General features: G+C 41.0%; 1 protein-coding gene and 1 gene segment (V, D, J or C); one reads left to right on the forward strand and one right to left on the reverse strand.

The window, feature by feature from the left end:
* Nucleotides 1–972: 972 nt before the first annotated feature.
* On the reverse strand, nt 973–8439 carry LOC149304175 (vomeronasal type-2 receptor 26-like). Its single transcript, XM_089479709.1, has 5 exons — nt 8296–8439; nt 6175–7029; nt 4461–4688; nt 3875–4001; nt 973–1886 (listed from the first exon to the last, which is right to left on the reverse strand). Exons 1-5 carry the CDS (start codon nt 8437–8439, stop codon nt 973–975), a joined length of 2268 nt encoding a protein of 755 aa, XP_089335835.1.
* A 5488-nt stretch (nt 8440–13927) lies between these two features.
* On the forward strand, nt 13928–14937 carry LOC149304176 (Ig heavy chain V region PJ14-like). The segment is given in 2 exon segments: nt 13928–13952; nt 14609–14937. Coding segments are annotated over 2 exon segments (354 nt in total).
* Nucleotides 14938–18617: the final 3680 nt, after the last annotated feature.

An 18617-nucleotide genomic window follows, 5' to 3' on the forward strand; every position in this document is an offset into this window, starting at 1 on the left:
ATGCTTTATAGTGGCGGGGTACAAACCGCCGCTTTGCGGCGGTCTGCCGCCGCCGCCGGTAGGTCCATGGGGGAGCCAGAGCCTTCAGACAGCGCGGCTCCCGCGCGGACCGAAAAAGAAGCTCCAAAATGGAGCTTCTTTTTCAGTCGCGTTTGTGACGTAGCGAGGCGCCAGGGGCGCACTCGCCACGTCATAAAGGCTGCGACACGTACGGACGCTCAGCATCCGATACGTAAAGATGGCGGCGCCCATGTGGAAGGGGCGCCGCCATCTTGTACGTATAGGATACGTACTAGGGTTAGGGGGGTGCGGAAGCACTGCCCATTCATAACCCTAGTACGTATCCTATACGTACTATATGGCGGTTTATATCCCGCCAGTGAAAATTAAAACAAAAACCAAGAGAACCTGCAGTCCAGAAAAGTTGAGTTGATATACTTTAATAGTTATTACTATTTTTTTTTCATATGGTCTGTTCTATGTTTTTATTTTTTAAATACTTTTCACAATTGTTCCTGTTATTTCAACAAATTGTATTTTGTATCTCTTGGGAACACAAGAGTTGGGGCTTTATCAGGACTAACACACTAAAAGAGATTCAGGTATTGTGAAGAGGAGAAATAAGGTTTTGACAGAACAGCAAGAAACAGAATAAGATTTATTGCTATTTTATGGATTCAGCAGGTTTCTCATAGCAGAGAAATCGATGTTTGATTAAGCTTAGCAGTCCCACCCAAACCACCTATGAAAAGTCAGTCTCATGAGGCAGCATTTCTTCTAGGCATACAGTATGTGTGCCTCCTCCACACCAAGATCATGCTAAAAGTGTGGCTGCAAGCATAGTCTTATATAGAATGTAAAAGTGCAGTTGCAAGTTTAGTCTTATATAGAATTCCTATATAGAATCCAAAAGGTTGGATGCAGAAATCTCTTCTGCACAGCAGAAGTAAGCAGCAAGTAACCCAGAAGAAGTCACTGAGAATTAGACTTCTTTTTCCTTAATAGCTGGCCCCTGATGTTTAGCTCGGGTCTAATTAAAACAATGTAGAACTTAGGAAGAAAAATGAAACCCAGCAATGCAGAACTAGAGGCCAAGATGGAGAAGATCTCCACAGCCACCATGTATTTCCCTTTGGTGCTCAGGTAAGTGGGGACAAAGGACACCCAAACACTGCAAAAGACCAGCATGCTGAAGGTGATCAGCTTGGCTTCATTGAAAGTATCAGGCAACTTCCTGGCAAAGAAGGCAACAGTGAAGCTGATGAAGGCCAAAAGCCCCATGTAACCAAGGACAATGTAGAACATCACATCTGAGCCTTCATTGCATTGCACTACAATCTCTCCCATCTGGGAGTTTATGTCCCATTCTGGAAAAGGGGGAGAGATGGCCAGCCACACAACACAAATTGAAATTTGGATAAGAGATGCAAAAATAACAACTTGCACTGCCAAATTCCTCCCTATGTATTTCCTCACATTATTTCCTGGCTTGGTGGCCATGAAGGCCAAGATAACTGTCAAGGTTTTTGCCAAGACTGAAGAAACAGCAGTAGAGAAAACAATGGCAAAGAACGTTTGCCGGAGAATGCAAGACACAACCCCAGGCTTTCCAATGAAGAGCAAAGAGCAGAGAAAGCAAAGCAGTAAAGAGGAGAGTAGGACACAGGTGAGGGTCCAGTTATTGGCTTTAAGGATGGGAGTGTGCCTGTGTCGAATGAAGGTCCACACGACCACAAGAGTAACCAGAGCAAAGAAAAGAACTAAAGAAGCCAGGACAATTCCCAAGGGTTCTTCAAATGACATATAGTTTACAGGTTTGGGAATGCATGCATCTCGATTCCTATTTGAACGCTGGTCCTCTGGGCACCGGCTGCACTTTTCTGCATCTGGAAAAAATCAAGAGATTATATTTTTATTTTAAGAAAAACTACAAGTATCTTTGTAAGCAACAGAACAAGATTCAGCCACAATTGTAGAATGAAAGAATTATATGATTATAGCAGCAAGCTTATTGTATGTAAAGTGTTGGAAAACCGACTAACTTACAGAGAAGCATGGACTCTTGATAGAGATGGACATACTGACAATGTCTATCAAAGAAAAATCATTGGACAGTTTTTTTTTTTAAAGACTGCGCATTAGTTTTGCTTTATTTGAAGAAGAAAGAAAGAGATATTATGGTTGGAATTTGAGCTTTGAAGAAATTTTGTTTATTTTTTAGGTCAGAAGTAAGTTAGCATTATTGAGAATACACACACATTTACATATACACACCTGCTGAGCATTAATAATAAATAATAATAAATAAAAATTTTATTTGTATACCGCCCTTCCAACGATCAGGGCAGTGAACAACATACTAATAATAACAATACAAATACATTTCAATACATAATAAAAATTACAACACAACCACATTAAAATCCAGACTAAAACCCTATCAGCCAGCTGCCATAGCCATTGAAGGGGGGAAGACTAGCTGGAGCTTGATTCGGGGAATGCTGATCGAAATAAGAAGGTTTTTAACTCCCTTCTAAACTGGGCCAGGGAGGTGGCCGAGCAGAGCTCTATGGGCAGCGTATTCCAGAGGGCCGGGGCGACGATGGAATACGACCTCCTCGTTGTGGAGGCTAGTCTAGCCCCTGGAACCCTCAATAGTTGCTGCCCAGAAGTTCTGAGGGTGCGGGGCGGAATGTATGGAGAGAGGCAGTCCTTCAGGTATCCTGGGCCCAAGCCATGTAGGGCTTTATAGGTTATCACCAACACCTTGTACTGTGCCCGGAAGCGGATGGGCAGCTTGTTCTTAGGTTAAGGAAGTGGGGACTCAATTATAGTTAGAGTTAGCTGTCTTAATTCAGTTTGTGTTTATTTTGTTAGTTTTTTCCTTATCTAATATAATCACTGAAAAAATATTCTCTACATTTCTTCCATTTCCTGTGATGCCTTGAGATCTGGAAAAGTAGGGATGGAAATACTGTTTGAAAGCATTCAAAAATGGTTGAATAAATATATATTTTGAGTGCCAAGACTTCCCAATGAAAAGCATCCTGGACTGATGGGTTTCGTTGCAGTTTGGGGCTTATCCTATGAAAAATTCACTTGTGGTTGCTTTGTTCACAGATGTATAGAAATATTATTTGTTTTCTGTGTAACATCACAATGTGAAAATTTTGACCAAATTAAGTTCCAAATTGCAAATAGTCTTCAAAAACTGCATTCTTGATAAATACATTCTTGGTAAAATTGATAAATACATTCTTGATAAATTTGCTTTCTTTGAGAAGAAACTCTGTGAAGAATTAAATGCCTGATCAAAAGACACTATGCTTTCCCTGTTGTGTCCAGATCACAAAATGATACTTTTTAGTCACTATCACACTTCTGAAGAAATCTATTTTAATATAAGGATTGATCTACTCACCACTTCTAGGAGATCACTATTATTAAGAAATTACCCATACCTTGCTCTTTCTGTCTGGGATTTAAATTAGAATCTGCCTTTCTGAGGCCACTGCCACACTGCAGAATGGATGTACTTTGACACCACTTTAACTGCCATGGCTCCATCCTATGGGATCCTGGGATTTGTAGTTTGTTGTGGCACCAGAGCTATCCAAGAGAGAAGCTTAATGTCTCACAGAATTACAAATAGCAGAACTCAGTAGCATTGAACCATGGCAGTTAAAACAGCATCAAACTGCATGCATTATGCACTGCAGATGCAGCCTGAGAAACATGCTTGTTCTTTAAGCTGCCAGTCAGTTTTGATTCATAACATAAGTAAGGAATACTCATGTGTATTGGAGATTTGAGCAGACATACTCCACCAAGAGATCAACTATTTTCACAATGTCATGGGGCAACCATGGCTTACCCGTCTGGTAAGAGATCATTCCTTCAGAGCATGGTAGACAGTCATAACAACAAATCTGTTTTCCTTCCCGAATGGTCTTGCTGTTTCCAGGCTGGCAATGCTCAACGCATATGGCACTGGGAGACATCTGTGAAAATCCATAAGGAAAAAAAGGTTTCATAGGATACTATATAATTTCCTTCAATCTCCATTATGTTGGATTCCATAATGTTGCAAAATTACACAATGATGTCTAATCCCTAGAATGCTCCCTTTGTTGCTGCATTCAGTTATATTCACCTTATGAATGTTGCCATTTGTTCCACCCTTTTAAGATTCATTTCTGTCAAAGAGGTTTTTTGCTAAATCCTCTATTTGTATATCTGCTTGGACTGGGAGCGACTTTCATTTTAATTCATTCTTGAGAGAAATTTCCCCCAAACCCACAAAATTTAAATGTGAGGCAAATGAAGAAGTGACAAATTTGCCCATCCTTCCATGTAGTCAGTGGACCCTATCAATTATGGATTCTCAAGAATAAGATTAACCACAGTCCCCTAAACTTTTAAATCTGTGGGAACGTCAGTAAAATATTAGTTCTTCACACCTGATTAAACCTGGGATTCCATGTAACAGATCTTCCATAGAGCTGGAACTCTTTCCCTGCAGGAGCCTGAGGGTCAATTCTTCCAATATGGACCTGACAAATGGACTGATTGAGGAAAGTGATCGTGTTGATAATGTCATATCCAGTTGTCAACTGTCCCTTCGCATCAAAAAATATTTCCTCTCCAGCAGTATTGTTGAAATGAATGTGTTTCAGGAAGGGATGAAGCTAGTTGAGAGGAGAAAAGAGAGTGAATTTGGTGCAGTGGTGGAGAAATGGGTTGCCTTGAATACTGTGGAATTTGTGGTCTTCATATCTTAATTTTGTGACAGCATGCCCAACTAGTTGTTTCTTACTTGTCTGTGATGGACACCCATCCTGTATGATAAACTTCATATAGACATACAGTGAACCATTCCCATCTGTGGAGATTCGGTTCCCAGACCCCACAGGGATGGGAACAAACATGGACACTCAAGCTTCATATTATTCAATGGGAGGTGATATGTACGTGCGTTCACGTGCACTTATCAGCAATGAATAATATGAGGCATGGTGACCTATGCATGGATGAATCTGCAGATCAGAAACCCACTGATACAGTGGGCCCACTTTAATGCCTCCCTACTTACATACATAACTGTCATGGATTGCCCTGGGCTATCGGTGCTAGGACCTGTGGAGCGAAGACAGGTCAAGGAGTCTTTGACACGTTCTTCCAGGCTAGAAGCCAAGAGGAGAGCCAATAGGTTTCAGCTGAGAGAAGCAGAGGCCTTTTAAAAGACATCCCGCTGCAAAGGTCCTTTGCAGCCAACAATCAGTCTTGCAGCCTTGTTGTTCTTGTGTTCCTTGCTCTTTGATCCATGGCTCTGGTTATCTGACCTCTGGACTTGCCTTGTGACTATGCTCTTGCCTCTGCCCTTTGCTGTGACTGACTGACTGACTGGTTTTGTGTGACCTTTGTCTGGACCCTGGACTACTGCTTTGTATATTCCCCTCAGTAGAGGTATGCTGCCCTCAGTAGAGGTAAGCAGGACAAAAACAGGAAAATGAAAAACAGCAGATAGTGACTTTAGTGCAAATTCACAACCCATTGTTTTCAGTTCCAGCTAGTCTATACATAACTGATCTATGGCACATTCTCCCACTTCCTTCCTGCAAAATAAGGTTGCAAAATTCCAGACAACAGGGTAAGCTGTGACCATTAGACCAGATCATTACAACAATACATGAGGAGAGTATTTTTCTTCCTTCAGGGTGGACATTCTGAAGAGTCCATGGGCCTCCACTTCCCCATTCCTTCCACTTGGAATGGGATGAAAATGGAGCATGGAGAGCATATGCTGCTGTCTGTGCTCAATTAGCACTTCTTATTTATTATGATGGTATGATGGAATTAAGTCCAAGAAATCATAATGGCTTCCTTTGATCCTTCTCAGCATCAAAATTAAAAATGACAGAGCAGAGGAGCTAAATGTAATTGACAGACCTTTATGCTTTGGTTACTGCTGGTGTAGAGCCACCTACAGAAGTGACTGGCCTATAAAGCATTTTGAGGAAGCTGGATTCTCTAACATACTTGTTGCCAGGGAAATTGCAACTTTTCAATTGACATAATATGTGAATGGGGAGCTTTCCCCCCTCCCCATTTGTAACCATTTTGGAGCCCATGCACAGATCATTACAGTAGCAATCGACAAGAGAATTTTCCTACCTGCCAAGGATGGACAGTCCAACGGTCCCATATGCCACCATCTCTTAATGCTTCCCATTTAGTTCTTGATGAAAACATAGCATGGAGGGCATGTGCGATGGCATAAACAGCATTATAAATACTATATATCTGACCAGACATTCCTATTTCAAACACGGTGTCAGGCAAGGTGCTCAACTTCTCTTCCCCAGTACAGTTGGCTGCATTGGGCAGATAGTAACCATATTGGGGTAATGAGCATCCAAAGGTGGAAATCCAAAACAAAGGGGTGTAAAAATCATTCTTTCTATTTGGATTTATTGTGTGGAGAAATTCTGCGTATCCTTTCACTTCTTTTGTGTGCAGTGTAAATGACAGAGTGCCATTAAAAGATTTGGGGGTAAATACCTCAGCAGAAAATGAAGATGTAAAATCCCACTGAGCTGTGATGACCCAAACTTTCTGTGTTGGCTTCTTTTCATTAAACTCGTTGAAAATTAGAACTATTCTCAAGCCTTCCATAGATCGTGCATCCCCATGAACAAGAATCACATCCGTATCAGAAGATGAGAGGACCCACTTTATTCTTGCCAATTTATTATTAAACTGGAATGTTGGAAACCAATACTTTTTCAAAGTTGGCATAATTTCCTGAAAAGCAAAACAAATGCTGTTCTGGAGTAGCTGAGGAATGAGACTCCTCAGGAACAGTTCTCCACTGTCATCAGAAATAATGAGGCCAACCCAAGTCCATCCAAAATTTTGAAAGAGCTTGATAATTCCAACATACAGAGCACTTTCGCTTGGGATCATTCGATAGACAGAAGGGAACTGTAATTTGTCATTCAGTGCAGGGTCAAAGGATCCATAACTCAACTAAGTAGAAGGAGAATGTTCTTTTTAGAAGTGACAAACAAACCTCCCATTATTGCTCAATTTAGGTAGTGTCTTGATTTGAATACTGGATCAGGACTCTGGAGATCAGGGTTTGAATACCCAGTCAATCATGGAAATGGATTGGGTGACTTTGGGCAAGTCACACTCTCTCAGTCTCAGAGGAAAACACTGACAACCCACCCCCCAACACACCTTGCCATGGTAGGTTCACCTTAGGATTCCCATAGATCATATAACAACAACAACAACCAGTATCATAACCTCCAATGTAACCTTGTATTAATATTACCTAGCCGTCAATGACCCGAGGACACACACACACACCACAAAGTTCTGTATGGATATAAACCATACCTGGTTGGATTTCATCTCCATCAAATGTTGCTAAGATCAAAAGCATTCTGGGGCCATTTTCTGGGGAGGATTTCATCAGAGCTAAATTGCCAGTATACCCAGTATCCTTTCATAGAAAGTTCCAAATCTTGGAGGCCTGGAAATTTCTAGAAGACATATATTAATGCTTTCCTGGGACACTTTCCAGGGACTCAGAGTTTCTACAGTTATAGAATCATAGGGTTGGAAGAGACCTCAAGGACCATTCAGTCCAATCCTCTGCCATGCAAGAAAACACAATCAAACCACTCCCAACAAATGGTCATCCAGCCTGTTTCAAAACCTCCAAAGAGGAGACTCCACACTCTCTGGGGCCATGTGTTCCACTATCACACAGCTCTTACCATCAGCAAGTTCTTCCTAATGTTGAAGTGGAATCTCTTTTACCTATAGTTTGAATCAGTATTCAGTTCAGTGTATGAAGAGATTTTATTAACTTTAGAAAAAGCAATTTGGAGTGGAGATGTTGTAGGCATTAAAAAAGAAAACACAGTGATACATCCTTGGCAGTTCTCTACCATAATTCCCTTATCCCAAAGGTGCTTCCTTCTTTTCCTTCCTTTAATGTGCCAGGAGCATGTATTCAGCCTCAGGAGACCAGGGCTCGAATCACTACTTGAGTATGAAAACCCAATAGGAAACCTTGAAGAAGTCTCACTCAGCCTCAGAGGAAGGCAAAGGCAAATCCCAAACATGAAGGCACACCATGACAAGGAACATGTACTGGACTGAAATGAATTTTGGCTGAATGAACTGAGCCATATTTGCATTCCTCACCGAAGGGAGGGCAAGCTGACAACTAAAACATTTCCCCTGTAATTTTATTAATGTATTGCAAAGGAAAACACATACCTGTAGCATCTTATAGATATTTAAGATGTGAGGCATCTGCTTAGTGTTGTGAGGGGAGAGTCCCCCAATGATGGCCATTATCTTCCACTTCTTATTGCATATATAGTTGGGAGGATTCTTGTGCCCTGTGAAAAGGACATCCATCGTTCCCAAACATGTTCCCATTTCATTGTGGACAGTTGTAGCAAAGATTTCACCTAATGTGTGGTTGAATAACAGGTTGCCATTCTTGTTAATCTCTTCTCTGGCAAATTGAAAGATGAGATACTGCTGGAAATATTTAGGCAGAATGCTGCAATGAGATTTTTATGTGGTCTGAGTGTCACTTTAGTCTCGAAAGCATTCTTGTATCATTTGATCAGTGTACACACAACTTGAATTGCATTCAAACATGATTAAGATAAGACATCCTGAAATCGGTTGGACTTAGCAAGTCATTAGTAACATTTCACTTATTTCAGTGGACTCTGAGTATGTGCCTGATTCCAACCCTTTTACTTTTCATTTGATGGGAAGTAATATTCCCCTTTGAGATATTATTTTGGTCATTACTGGTTCATTCCATCATTATTTGGAATCTTTGCATCACTTTATAAAGAAATAATGCAACATGCTCAAATGGTGATGGTTGTTTTTCCTTTGTGTAAAAGGGAATAATACAGGTGGGAGCTCATTTCTTTTAGTCTCTTGCCAGAAGTATGGCATTAAACCTGTAACTGAGATGTAATACTATCGACTGGAAACAAGCATGTCAGTCTTGACTGATATATGACACAGTAAAAATGCAATGAAAAATTGCTAATCTTTTCACTGTAGCATATTAGGAAGTGGGGTTTTAATCTGAATTTCTCCCTTGTTGATTTTCTGTGGGCAGATATGCTTTTCTCTGTATTTATCTGTTTGTTTAATATAAAAGTTTGATCATGAGCCTACCTCTTTCTCTCCCTCTCTTTCTCCTCCACCTTCTCTCTTTCCAGGAAGAGCTATAATACACCAAACTTCATTTTCAGGAGAGGTACCATGTTCAGGAATTTCACTCATGTACTAAATTGTCTGGAGACATATTAGATCTGTCTCAGCAAAAGATGGTGTTAATTTGATAAGGAGCCATGGTGCAATTGCCCTCTAGATGTAGTTGAACCTGTTGTTCTCTAGAAGATGTGGAATCACAATATCCATCACAGCTGACCATTGGGCATTCTGGTTGTGGCTGACAGAGACCAACAGCCTGTCAGTACTCAGAAGTCTGCTACAGAACATTTCCGAGAGATTCTGTGATTTAAGAGTTTTTCACATTGGCTTTGCTACCGCAATTGACCCGTGGTGTAACTTTAAGAAATCAAATCTTATTGCATCTCCCTGTCAGTATGCAGCCCATTTGCAATCCAGGGTTCTCCAGGCCCCTCCTGCATCTTTTCAAGAATGGGATTTTCCTGTTCCTGAAACGATGCAGCAGAAGCCTGGGTTGCAAATGGGCTGCGTATTCCCTGGCAATGGGGAAATGTGATATCCACCTTCTTAAAGTTACATCCCACATCTATCATGGGAGCAAAGCCAATTCAATAAACTCCTTGGTTTCTAGAGATCTAAAAGAATGCAGTCATATCTTCATTATTACAAGAGCAAATAAAATCACAATTATCTATTAGGCCAACATATACTTTGGTACAATGTAACAGACACTTACTAGCCATGTACAGATGGATCTGGAATTCTGTCAAATGGATAGTCATTCAAAGTAGAAATAACAAAAGAGACAAATGCACCAATAGTAATATCATTTGGAATGCCAGGAAAGACATTGTGAACCTTAGCTTTCCAATCACATCCATTGTTAGAAATCTTGCCAGCAATATGAGGAAGCTTCAGAAGCAAAAGGAGCAGCAATAGTGGCATCTGCCTGACTTTTCGCAAACTGGAAGTCCTGCCACACTTGCAAACAATCATTTGGAGAGAGACTTAAAACATCAGTAGTGCAAACAAGACACTTGGATTCTTCCAAACTAGTTCCCAGAGAGCTGGAATAGTTGTGTTACTGGAATACCTTTATGGTTTAAGGCACTGAGTACTGACTCTCAAATGCTCATTGAGCCCCCAAGTACTGTGTGTAACAGGTTACTCTGGCAGCTGCCTGATCTCTAGCAGTTTCTGCCCCAGCTATGTATGCATACTATTATTTGGACAGAAAAATAGAATGTCAGATAAACAACCTTCTAGTTAGCTTGAATGAGCCTGAAAGCTGGATGGGGGAAATAAACAATTTTAAATATTCAAGTCACTGTTCTCAGGCAGAATTTTGATCATGTCCTGCTTGACTTCAATAAACCCCCAAGAAAACTATCTAACATGTTGTTTTGAAAGTCATATTTACAGACACTGCACTTTAATAGCAATAAGCTTGGGTGGTTGACACATCTGTTCTCCCGAATTCCTGATAGACTTGGGCTACAATTACTCAAAAGGTAATGATAATGATTATTACAAGGAAGACAATTATCCTTTCCAGTATTCTCAGCATTTGTAGAATACAGAAACATAGCTGTTTTAGTCTGGAATATCAGTATGCAAAGGGATGAGTATGCAAAGGGATCCTTTGGGACTAACCGTGTGAAAGAAATTGTAGCATAAACTTTTGTAGACTTGGTCTACCTCCTCAGATGCATAGAGTGAACCAAGTCTCCAAAAATTTACACTCCTATTTCTTTCACACAATTAGTTTCCAAGGTGCTACAATTTCCCTTTGAATATCTCAGCATCAGTATGAAAGAAAACATGCTCACTATCTCCAGGCTAGTGAGTTTGAGCCTGACTTGGTCATACTTAGATCAGAATAATTGAAGTCAGTGGGACATTAACCAAAGCTAATTTAATTAGCTTTAATTTTAATATGTCTCTTTGAAATATGATTGTGTCTGATCTCCTTTAATAATCAGTTGGGCTGGGAATATGCACACACTGGGTGTTGAGGGTCAGTTTTGGAATGGTTGGATGGATGACTGATGGAAAGACGGGGAAATGTCCACTGGAACTATGTTCAGATTCCCATTTGAGATCTTCATCCAATTAAATCATACATTGGGAAATCACAGCCTACATTATGCATGTGGCCCCATTGTCTTTATTTGAACAGCTGATACCTCCCTTCCCACCAGAAACATAGCAGGGTAGTTTCCAAACTTTGGGGGGTATGCCAACCCTTTTCCACTTGGGGGATAACCCTAGTGCTTTCCACCTCACACATGCACCTATTTCTTGATATTAGATCTATTGTTCTGCTGCAAATTCAAAACAACCAGTCTAACACTATAATGTGAAACAATCATATGCATTTCAGAGATAAAACATAACTTTGTAAAACTGGGTCTGAAACTCTCCTTTTTTTCTATTTCTAAGCATGGACTTAGATTCTTAACCAAAATAAAACCCCATGGATGAGCTGAGGGAGGAAGAATTCAGTAACCACTGAGGATCTTTTTTTCTGATTAGCTGGTGTCTGGTATTCACCTCAGGACTGATTAAAATGGGGTAGAACTTAGGGAGAAAAATGAAACCCAGCATTTTGGTTGGGGTTTGAGTGGGTGGGTGTATAAACTTTAAGTCTATTTGAGAACTGGAGGGAAAATGAAAAAAGAGCTTAAAAGATTGTTCTCACCAGGGTTTCTGGACATGGGATAAGATTCTCTATTTCTGTTTTATTCCTCGAACGATCAATGAACACACACCTGACTTTGAATTGAATTCAAACACAGTCATACTCAAGAGGAGTCTTCATAAAGTCCATGGTGGCTTGCAAATCATGACTAATAGTTTTTTGTGGGTTTTTCTGGTTATAAGATGCCAGCCACAGATGCTGGCGAAACGTCAGAAAGAAACTCTGCTAGAACATGGCCACATAGCCCTAAAAACCCACAGAAAACTATGGATGCTGGCCATGAAAGCCTTCAACTTTACAAATCATGACTAACTTTCCAAGACAACAGGTGTGCCTTAGGAGCAGCATCAGTTTGAAATGACTTGAAGGCACACAGCAACAACTGTAATTTCAACACATTTCTTCTTTCTTCAGAAAACTCTGTGAAAACTGTGCATTTTGGTGATGTGATATTCTTGCAAGGAGGTGAAAGTCTCCCTTCTCCACTTGCCTATTTATGGCCTTTCTGCACAGCCACATGGTGACTTGCGGTGGAGGGGCAGCAGAACAATTGGCCATGCTAAGAGAACTGGCCTTTGGTGACTATCATGACTCCTGAGACATGAGACTTGGTAGGCTTTTACCCCACCCTCTCCCACCCACACAACTCGGTATAGGACAGCAGGAGAAGGTGGAATAAGTCAGCAAGTAAAATCCCCCAACAATGGCCTCTGATGAATAAGCCTGTCTCATTTATCCAGCCATGCCACCTGGCACAGCAATGGTGTGTCCAGCAGGAGCGAGGAGGATAACCTACTGACAGCTTTCATAGCTGCTGATGGGCAAGCCATGCTTGGCTATCACCCTGCCCCCTTCCACTGGCACAACCGTGTGATGACTAATGGGATGGTGTGGGGAGAAGGGAGCAAGCAGGAGGATTGCCCATCAGTGGCTATTGGAGTCATTGATGAATGAGACTCATTCAGCTAATCTGTCTTGGATTCTCCCAACAACGTGACTATTTAGTAGCCATGTGGGTGTGAGGAAGAGGACAGGGAGATAGCTGAGCAAGTAAGATATCCATCATAGCAAGCCCACACTGATATGACATGGCAAATGAAAGAAAAAGAGGGAAAGGTTCCCCACTGGTAAGTTGTTTGTACCCTCTGAGGACTTTAGCCAATTAAAGCATTCATGGGGAAATAATTATTTTATTGGAGCCCCTGATACAACCCCCATCCATTGCTAGGAACATTAGTAGAAGAAACAGGTTTAACTGCTCTTGGGACACTCCTGTGGCAACAGTTTTGTGATTAAAGAGGTTATGAGTGCCACTACTTCAAACCCATAGCCCATGAAAAGCCATTGGAATTGCACCTCTTGCTACCTTCAGCTTTTATTTTAAATAGCTGGGGTATATTTTGCCCTCATTTTGGCCATGGCACATTCTCTGGCTGTGCCCAGGAGGAGCTTATGGAATGAAACCTGCCAAGGGTGCACAGCCATGAACTTAAGGATGACTATGGATTCACTTTTACTCTGTTCCATGTTGGTGAGATCCTATTTCCATCCACTTATTGAGTTCATTTTTTAATTTTATATTTCACCTTTCTTCCAGCACAAAAAGTCAAAGATGATTAGGCTGATTTCTATATTTTAAATTATATGGACAGGGCAAGAAGTAGGTGAAAGAATATTGCCTGGACATAGGTTTGTTTACAAAGACAAAAGTCCCCAGATGGATTTCAGCCAACGTTCTTGACTCAGTTAACAGGTATAATGCATTTCAAATGCAACTTTCACAGTGGTGGAATTCCCCCATACTTTCCAACAAACAGAATTGCTTCCCTGACCCCAATAAAAACAAATAAAAGCCAACCTCTTTGAAAAGGAAAAAAATAGAAACAAGTTAGATAGTGTCATGGTACGAGGCATGGGCAGCCAGGGGTCCAAGGCAGACTGTCAAGGCCCAGGCCATGGCTGGTGAAAGTCAGAGACTCCATGAGCCAGTCACAAGGGGAAGCAGGTAGTGCCACACAACAGTGTTCCCATTAGTCAGGGTTGACTTGAAAGCACATAAACTCATATCTCACTCTGCAAAGAGAGTAGTATCTGAAGCAGTGCTGAATGGGTTCAAAGTGGTATAGTCCCTTGCATCACTGTCCATGAAAAAGCATTTCTCATTCAAATTACTTCCTGTCATTTCTCTTTATAAAGGGTGATTCTGTCTCCATTGGCATTGTGACTTCATTGGGATGCCTGGGGGTTATTCAGAAAGTTCTCTGAGATTTCTGCCCAAGGAAACATGATCACTCACATGACCATAACAGCTTTTCTAACTTTCTTCCCACTATGTAAGTTCAAATGGTTGCTCCCAATGAAGAATAAAGGAAAACCTAGGGCATACTAGAATTCAAAGAGATAGCTGTTTTAGTCTGGAATATCCATTTTGCAAAAGGATCTTGTAGCACCTTTGAGACTAACTGTGTGAAAAAAGCTGTAGCATAAACTTTCATAGATTTGGTTTACTTCTGGTTCTCCTTGCAAAAGCTAATTATTCAGCTACTGTTGAGTTTTTATAGTATGAGAAAGCAATTTCATTGACAGACCCAAGGTAATTCATCTGGACATTTGTTCAAGCTCCATTCTCCTTTAACCTGTATTAATTTTCTTTCACTTTAGGTATTTTCTCCGAGATTCAGCTGGTGGAATCCGAAGGAGGCATCAAAACTCCTGGGAATGCCTTTCGTCTGACTTGCACAGCATCTGGATTTTCAGTTACTGATTATGGGGTGAATTGGGTCCACCAGACAGCTGGAAAGGCACTTCAGTGGATGGGGGTTCACTGGGGTGGAGGGTCTATTGATTACAACCCTTCCTTAAGGTCACGGATCAGCATCAGTCGTGAAGCAACAAAAAACCAAGTATATCTGCATGTGAATGATGCTTCAGAAGATGACAGTGGAACCTATTACTGTGCCATTAGATATGGAGCGAGCACAGTGACTTAAGATAACTTGCCAGCTGTGCAGAAAATGTCTATTACTGTAAACAAGGGAAATACCAGTGGCAGAGAATCAGCAGGCTCTTGAATGTGCACTCTGTTTAAGAACAGCTTTCACGTTATCTTTACAAAGCAGTCCTACCATTAAGTCTGATACCTAAAGCCATACCAAGCTCCACATTTCTTGGGAGAGTCCTCACTGGCTAATTGAAATCCTAGTCCTACTAGGGACAACTAGTACAGTCGGCCCTTCTTATACACAGATTTTTTATACATGGATTCAAGCATACAAGGTTTGAAAATATTCAAAAAAAGTATAAATTTCAAATATGAAATCTTGATTTTCCATTTTTTATAAGGGACACCATATTGCTATGTCATTATATTTAATGGGATTTGAGCATACACAGATTTTGTTATACACGAGGGATCTTGGAACCAAACCCCAGAGGATAACAAGGGTCCACTGTACTTCCTTGGATTTATGACTACAGTCCAGCATATCATTTGACAACAGCATTGTAGAGAGTGTTGAATCAATTTATCCTATAAACATAAACAGATAAAGCTCTAGAGCAACATTGAGAGCATGGACACCACAGAAGTTAATCTGTGGAGCAAACAGCTCCAATTAAGCCTTTTGCACAAAGACATTTTATCCAAAATACAAAAACACAACAAGTGAACTTGCTTGGTTTCTCCTTGTGCTGGAGCCAAGGTTTCTCCCTGAGGTTAACAAATCCTCAATAGGCTGTCTTAACATGCCAGTGCAACCTGTTTTTGACCCTGTCCACACTGTCTGAGCAGCCCAGAATATTGTGGCCTTAGAGCAGCCTTAACTCTCCCCTGTTTGCAGAGCCCTCTGTTCTGATGCCACATAGCTGACCACATGGGCATCCCACTCAGCCAACCAGCGCATCTACCACAGGTCACTTTCCTCTGAGCTGAGGTCAGAACGAGGTGCCCAGCCATGGTCCTATGGCTAAGCACCCCATTTTGACCTCAGAATGAATGACTGGCAGCAGTGGCAGATGCAGAGCAGGGCACATTTCAAATAGCCATCCATCATGGATGGTGTTGGGCCTGAGGGGAGTGAAAAGACAGGCCCAGCACCATTGGGCCTGATCTCGATTAAGAAGAATATCCCTCCCTCCAGTCCATCTGCCTTGGTCCAGACCTCAGAGGGAGAGAAGACCAGCTGGACCTGATCCCCTTTCCCACCACTATTCCCTTCTTCTTTTGTGTCGTGGATTTTTAGATTGTAAACTTGAGGGCAGGGAACCGTCTAATTAAAATAATAATTGCAAGCCACTCTGAGAGCATTTAGGGCTGAAGAGCAGGGTATAAATATCATTCATAAATAAATAAATAAATAAATAAATAAATCATGGGAATGGAGGGCTCTTCCTTTTCCCAGGAGATCCAGAGCAACTGGTGAGTTTTTAAAATCCAGAGTAAGAGGGTAAAACCCGGCTCTGGTTCTGAACAGGCTGGCTGTCATCCAGTCTGCTTGAATCAGAACTGGGCTTTGGGCAGTGTGTTATCCCATCTCCCTGCCAAGGGAACAGGGGAAGGATACTTTTTGGCCCATGCAGACAGGGCCCTTTTGACAACCTTGACAGTTTTTTACAAAATTCTGCACTCCTATTACAATCACAGTAATTGAGATTAACAGAAAAATGGCTCTCTTGGAAACACTAATCTCTCTTCCAGTAGGGGGAAGCAGATCCATTATGTATGAACTTATGTTCAGTTAAACTGGTCCACGTAATCTCTCATTATGTCTCTTTTTTGCAGCAGCAGCCAGCTTCCATAATCAGATGTCCTAATAATAAAATCCCTAAATTAACTACATTTTTTACTCCTGCTTATAGGAACTGTATGTGACACATTAGAAATAGAAACAATAAGAAGAAATACACATATTTTATATACAAGGCCTGTACACTTCTGTTGCAATAGACCATCAAGCTAGATGTGCTGTAGATCTATGAATACGATTTCACATACTACAGAATTGTTGTTCTTGTTGTTATTTGCCATCAAGTGGACTTCATCTTATGGCAAGCCTATGAATAAGAGGCCTTCAGGAGCTCCAGTCATCCACTGCCCTGATGAATTCTTGCAAACTCAGAGTTGAGATATATCTAATTGTTCATGTATTTCAATGTCATAATCATCTACTTTAGAGTTATGAAAATCATATGTGGTCATTATTTTTGCATTCTTAATTCTCACCTCTAAAACTACCTTTAAAAGCTTTCACTTAGTGCATGGATCTGTTGTGTATTTAATAATTATCTGAACTAACCCTTCATTTTTTAAAAATTACAGTCCGTCCTTGCCTTACGCGGGGGATCCGTTCCGGATCCCACCGCGTAAGGCGAATTCCACCTATGCTTGAGCCCCGTTGGAAACAATGGGGCTCGTGCGCGGCGGCGCGGCGGCGCAGCAGCGCAGGAGCGCGTGAGGCGCAACGGGAGCACACGCCCATTCAATTGAATGGGACACGCCACCCCTTCCGCCCCGCGCGTGCCCCGCGGCTTGAGCGCGTATGGCGCGGGCGTGCTGTATTGCACTATATGACATATCATTGTGCCTGGAAATCTTCCTTTCTGGACAAGGAGCACAATCAAAGCAACACAATTTTTACCCTTCCTTCTTTTTCTTCTGATAACCTGGTTGGCAGTTATCATTGCATACAAAAAGGGGCAGCACCTTTGCATAAACTTGAATTAAATTTCAAATTTCATTGCTCATCAGTTTGTTCACATATAGAAAAACATAGAAGCCACAGTTTTTTGTGGGGTTTTTCAGGCTATGTGACCATGTTCCAGAACAGTTTATTCCTTATGTTCCCCAGCATCTGTGGTTGACATCTTCAGAGAATGCTGGCATGGAAGTGAGTGGGGTATATATACTGTGTGACCCTTGGTTGGAGGAAGTGATTTACATGTTAATCTGTGTGTTGATCAGTTGTTGAATAGCAAGGCCTAAGGGGGTCAATTTAATTAGTGATCCATTTTCTGCTGGGAAAACCCCTGACCCTGAGTGATGTTCATTTGCATGTACTATTTTTGGTGTTTTTCAGGACTGGTGGCCAAACTTTGTTTACTTTCAGGCTTTCTTCTTTCCTGTTGAGGTTGTCCACATGTTTGTGGATTTCAATGAATTTATTTATTTATTTAATGGCTCATCTTTCTTCTAATATGGGATCACTACTGGGAGAACATGTTCTAACACCATATGAGTAAAAGAGACATGTTAGTTGCTGTTCTAATCAATAAAGATGGGACCCTCATAACCACATATATCCCAAATATTTGTATAAAATAAAATGAAACAAAATAAAATAGTCTTCATTCCAGGGTGCCAAGGCAGTGTGACTGCAGCGGATATTAAATTCTTCAGATTGAAAGCATCAATAATGGATATTAATAGTTCTGAACAATAATGATTTAAAATGTGTTGTTTTATTTTCTATTCCACAGTCATATGAATCAGTCACAACATGGATATATTTTCATAAACACTGAGTAAAATTAACTGAACTGATATATATCATAACTGAAGACAGCTTGAGTAAGCCCTCTGTTTCCATTACAAAGACAAGAAAAGAAAAATAAATGTGTCATTGAGTTTACAGTGTCAAACATATATAGCTACTTAAACGTAAATCTCATGGGT

The sequence above is a fragment of the Sceloporus occidentalis genome, unplaced genomic scaffold (assembly GCF_023333645.1).
Source record: "Sceloporus occidentalis isolate IW3139 unplaced genomic scaffold, rSceOcc1.0.p SCAF_14, whole genome shotgun sequence".
Taxonomy (NCBI): Eukaryota; Metazoa; Chordata; class Lepidosauria; order Squamata; family Phrynosomatidae; genus Sceloporus; species Sceloporus occidentalis.

What these genes read in the sequence shown, in the direction of transcription:
- LOC149304175 (XM_089479709.1), bottom strand. Translation starts at nt 8,439, where the DNA reads ATGGATGTCCTTTTCACAGGGCACAAGAATCCTCCCAACTATATATGC. An exon ending in ATATCTATAAGATGCTACAG is followed by an intron (nt 7,030 to 8,295) that starts GTATGTGTTTTC and finishes CCTTCTACTTAG; the next exon opens with TTGAGTTATGGATCCTTTGA. An exon ending in GGAATCCCAGGTTTAATCAG is followed by an intron (nt 4,002 to 4,460) that starts GTGTGAAGAACT and finishes GGATTTTCACAG; the next exon opens with ATGTCTCCCAGTGCCATATG.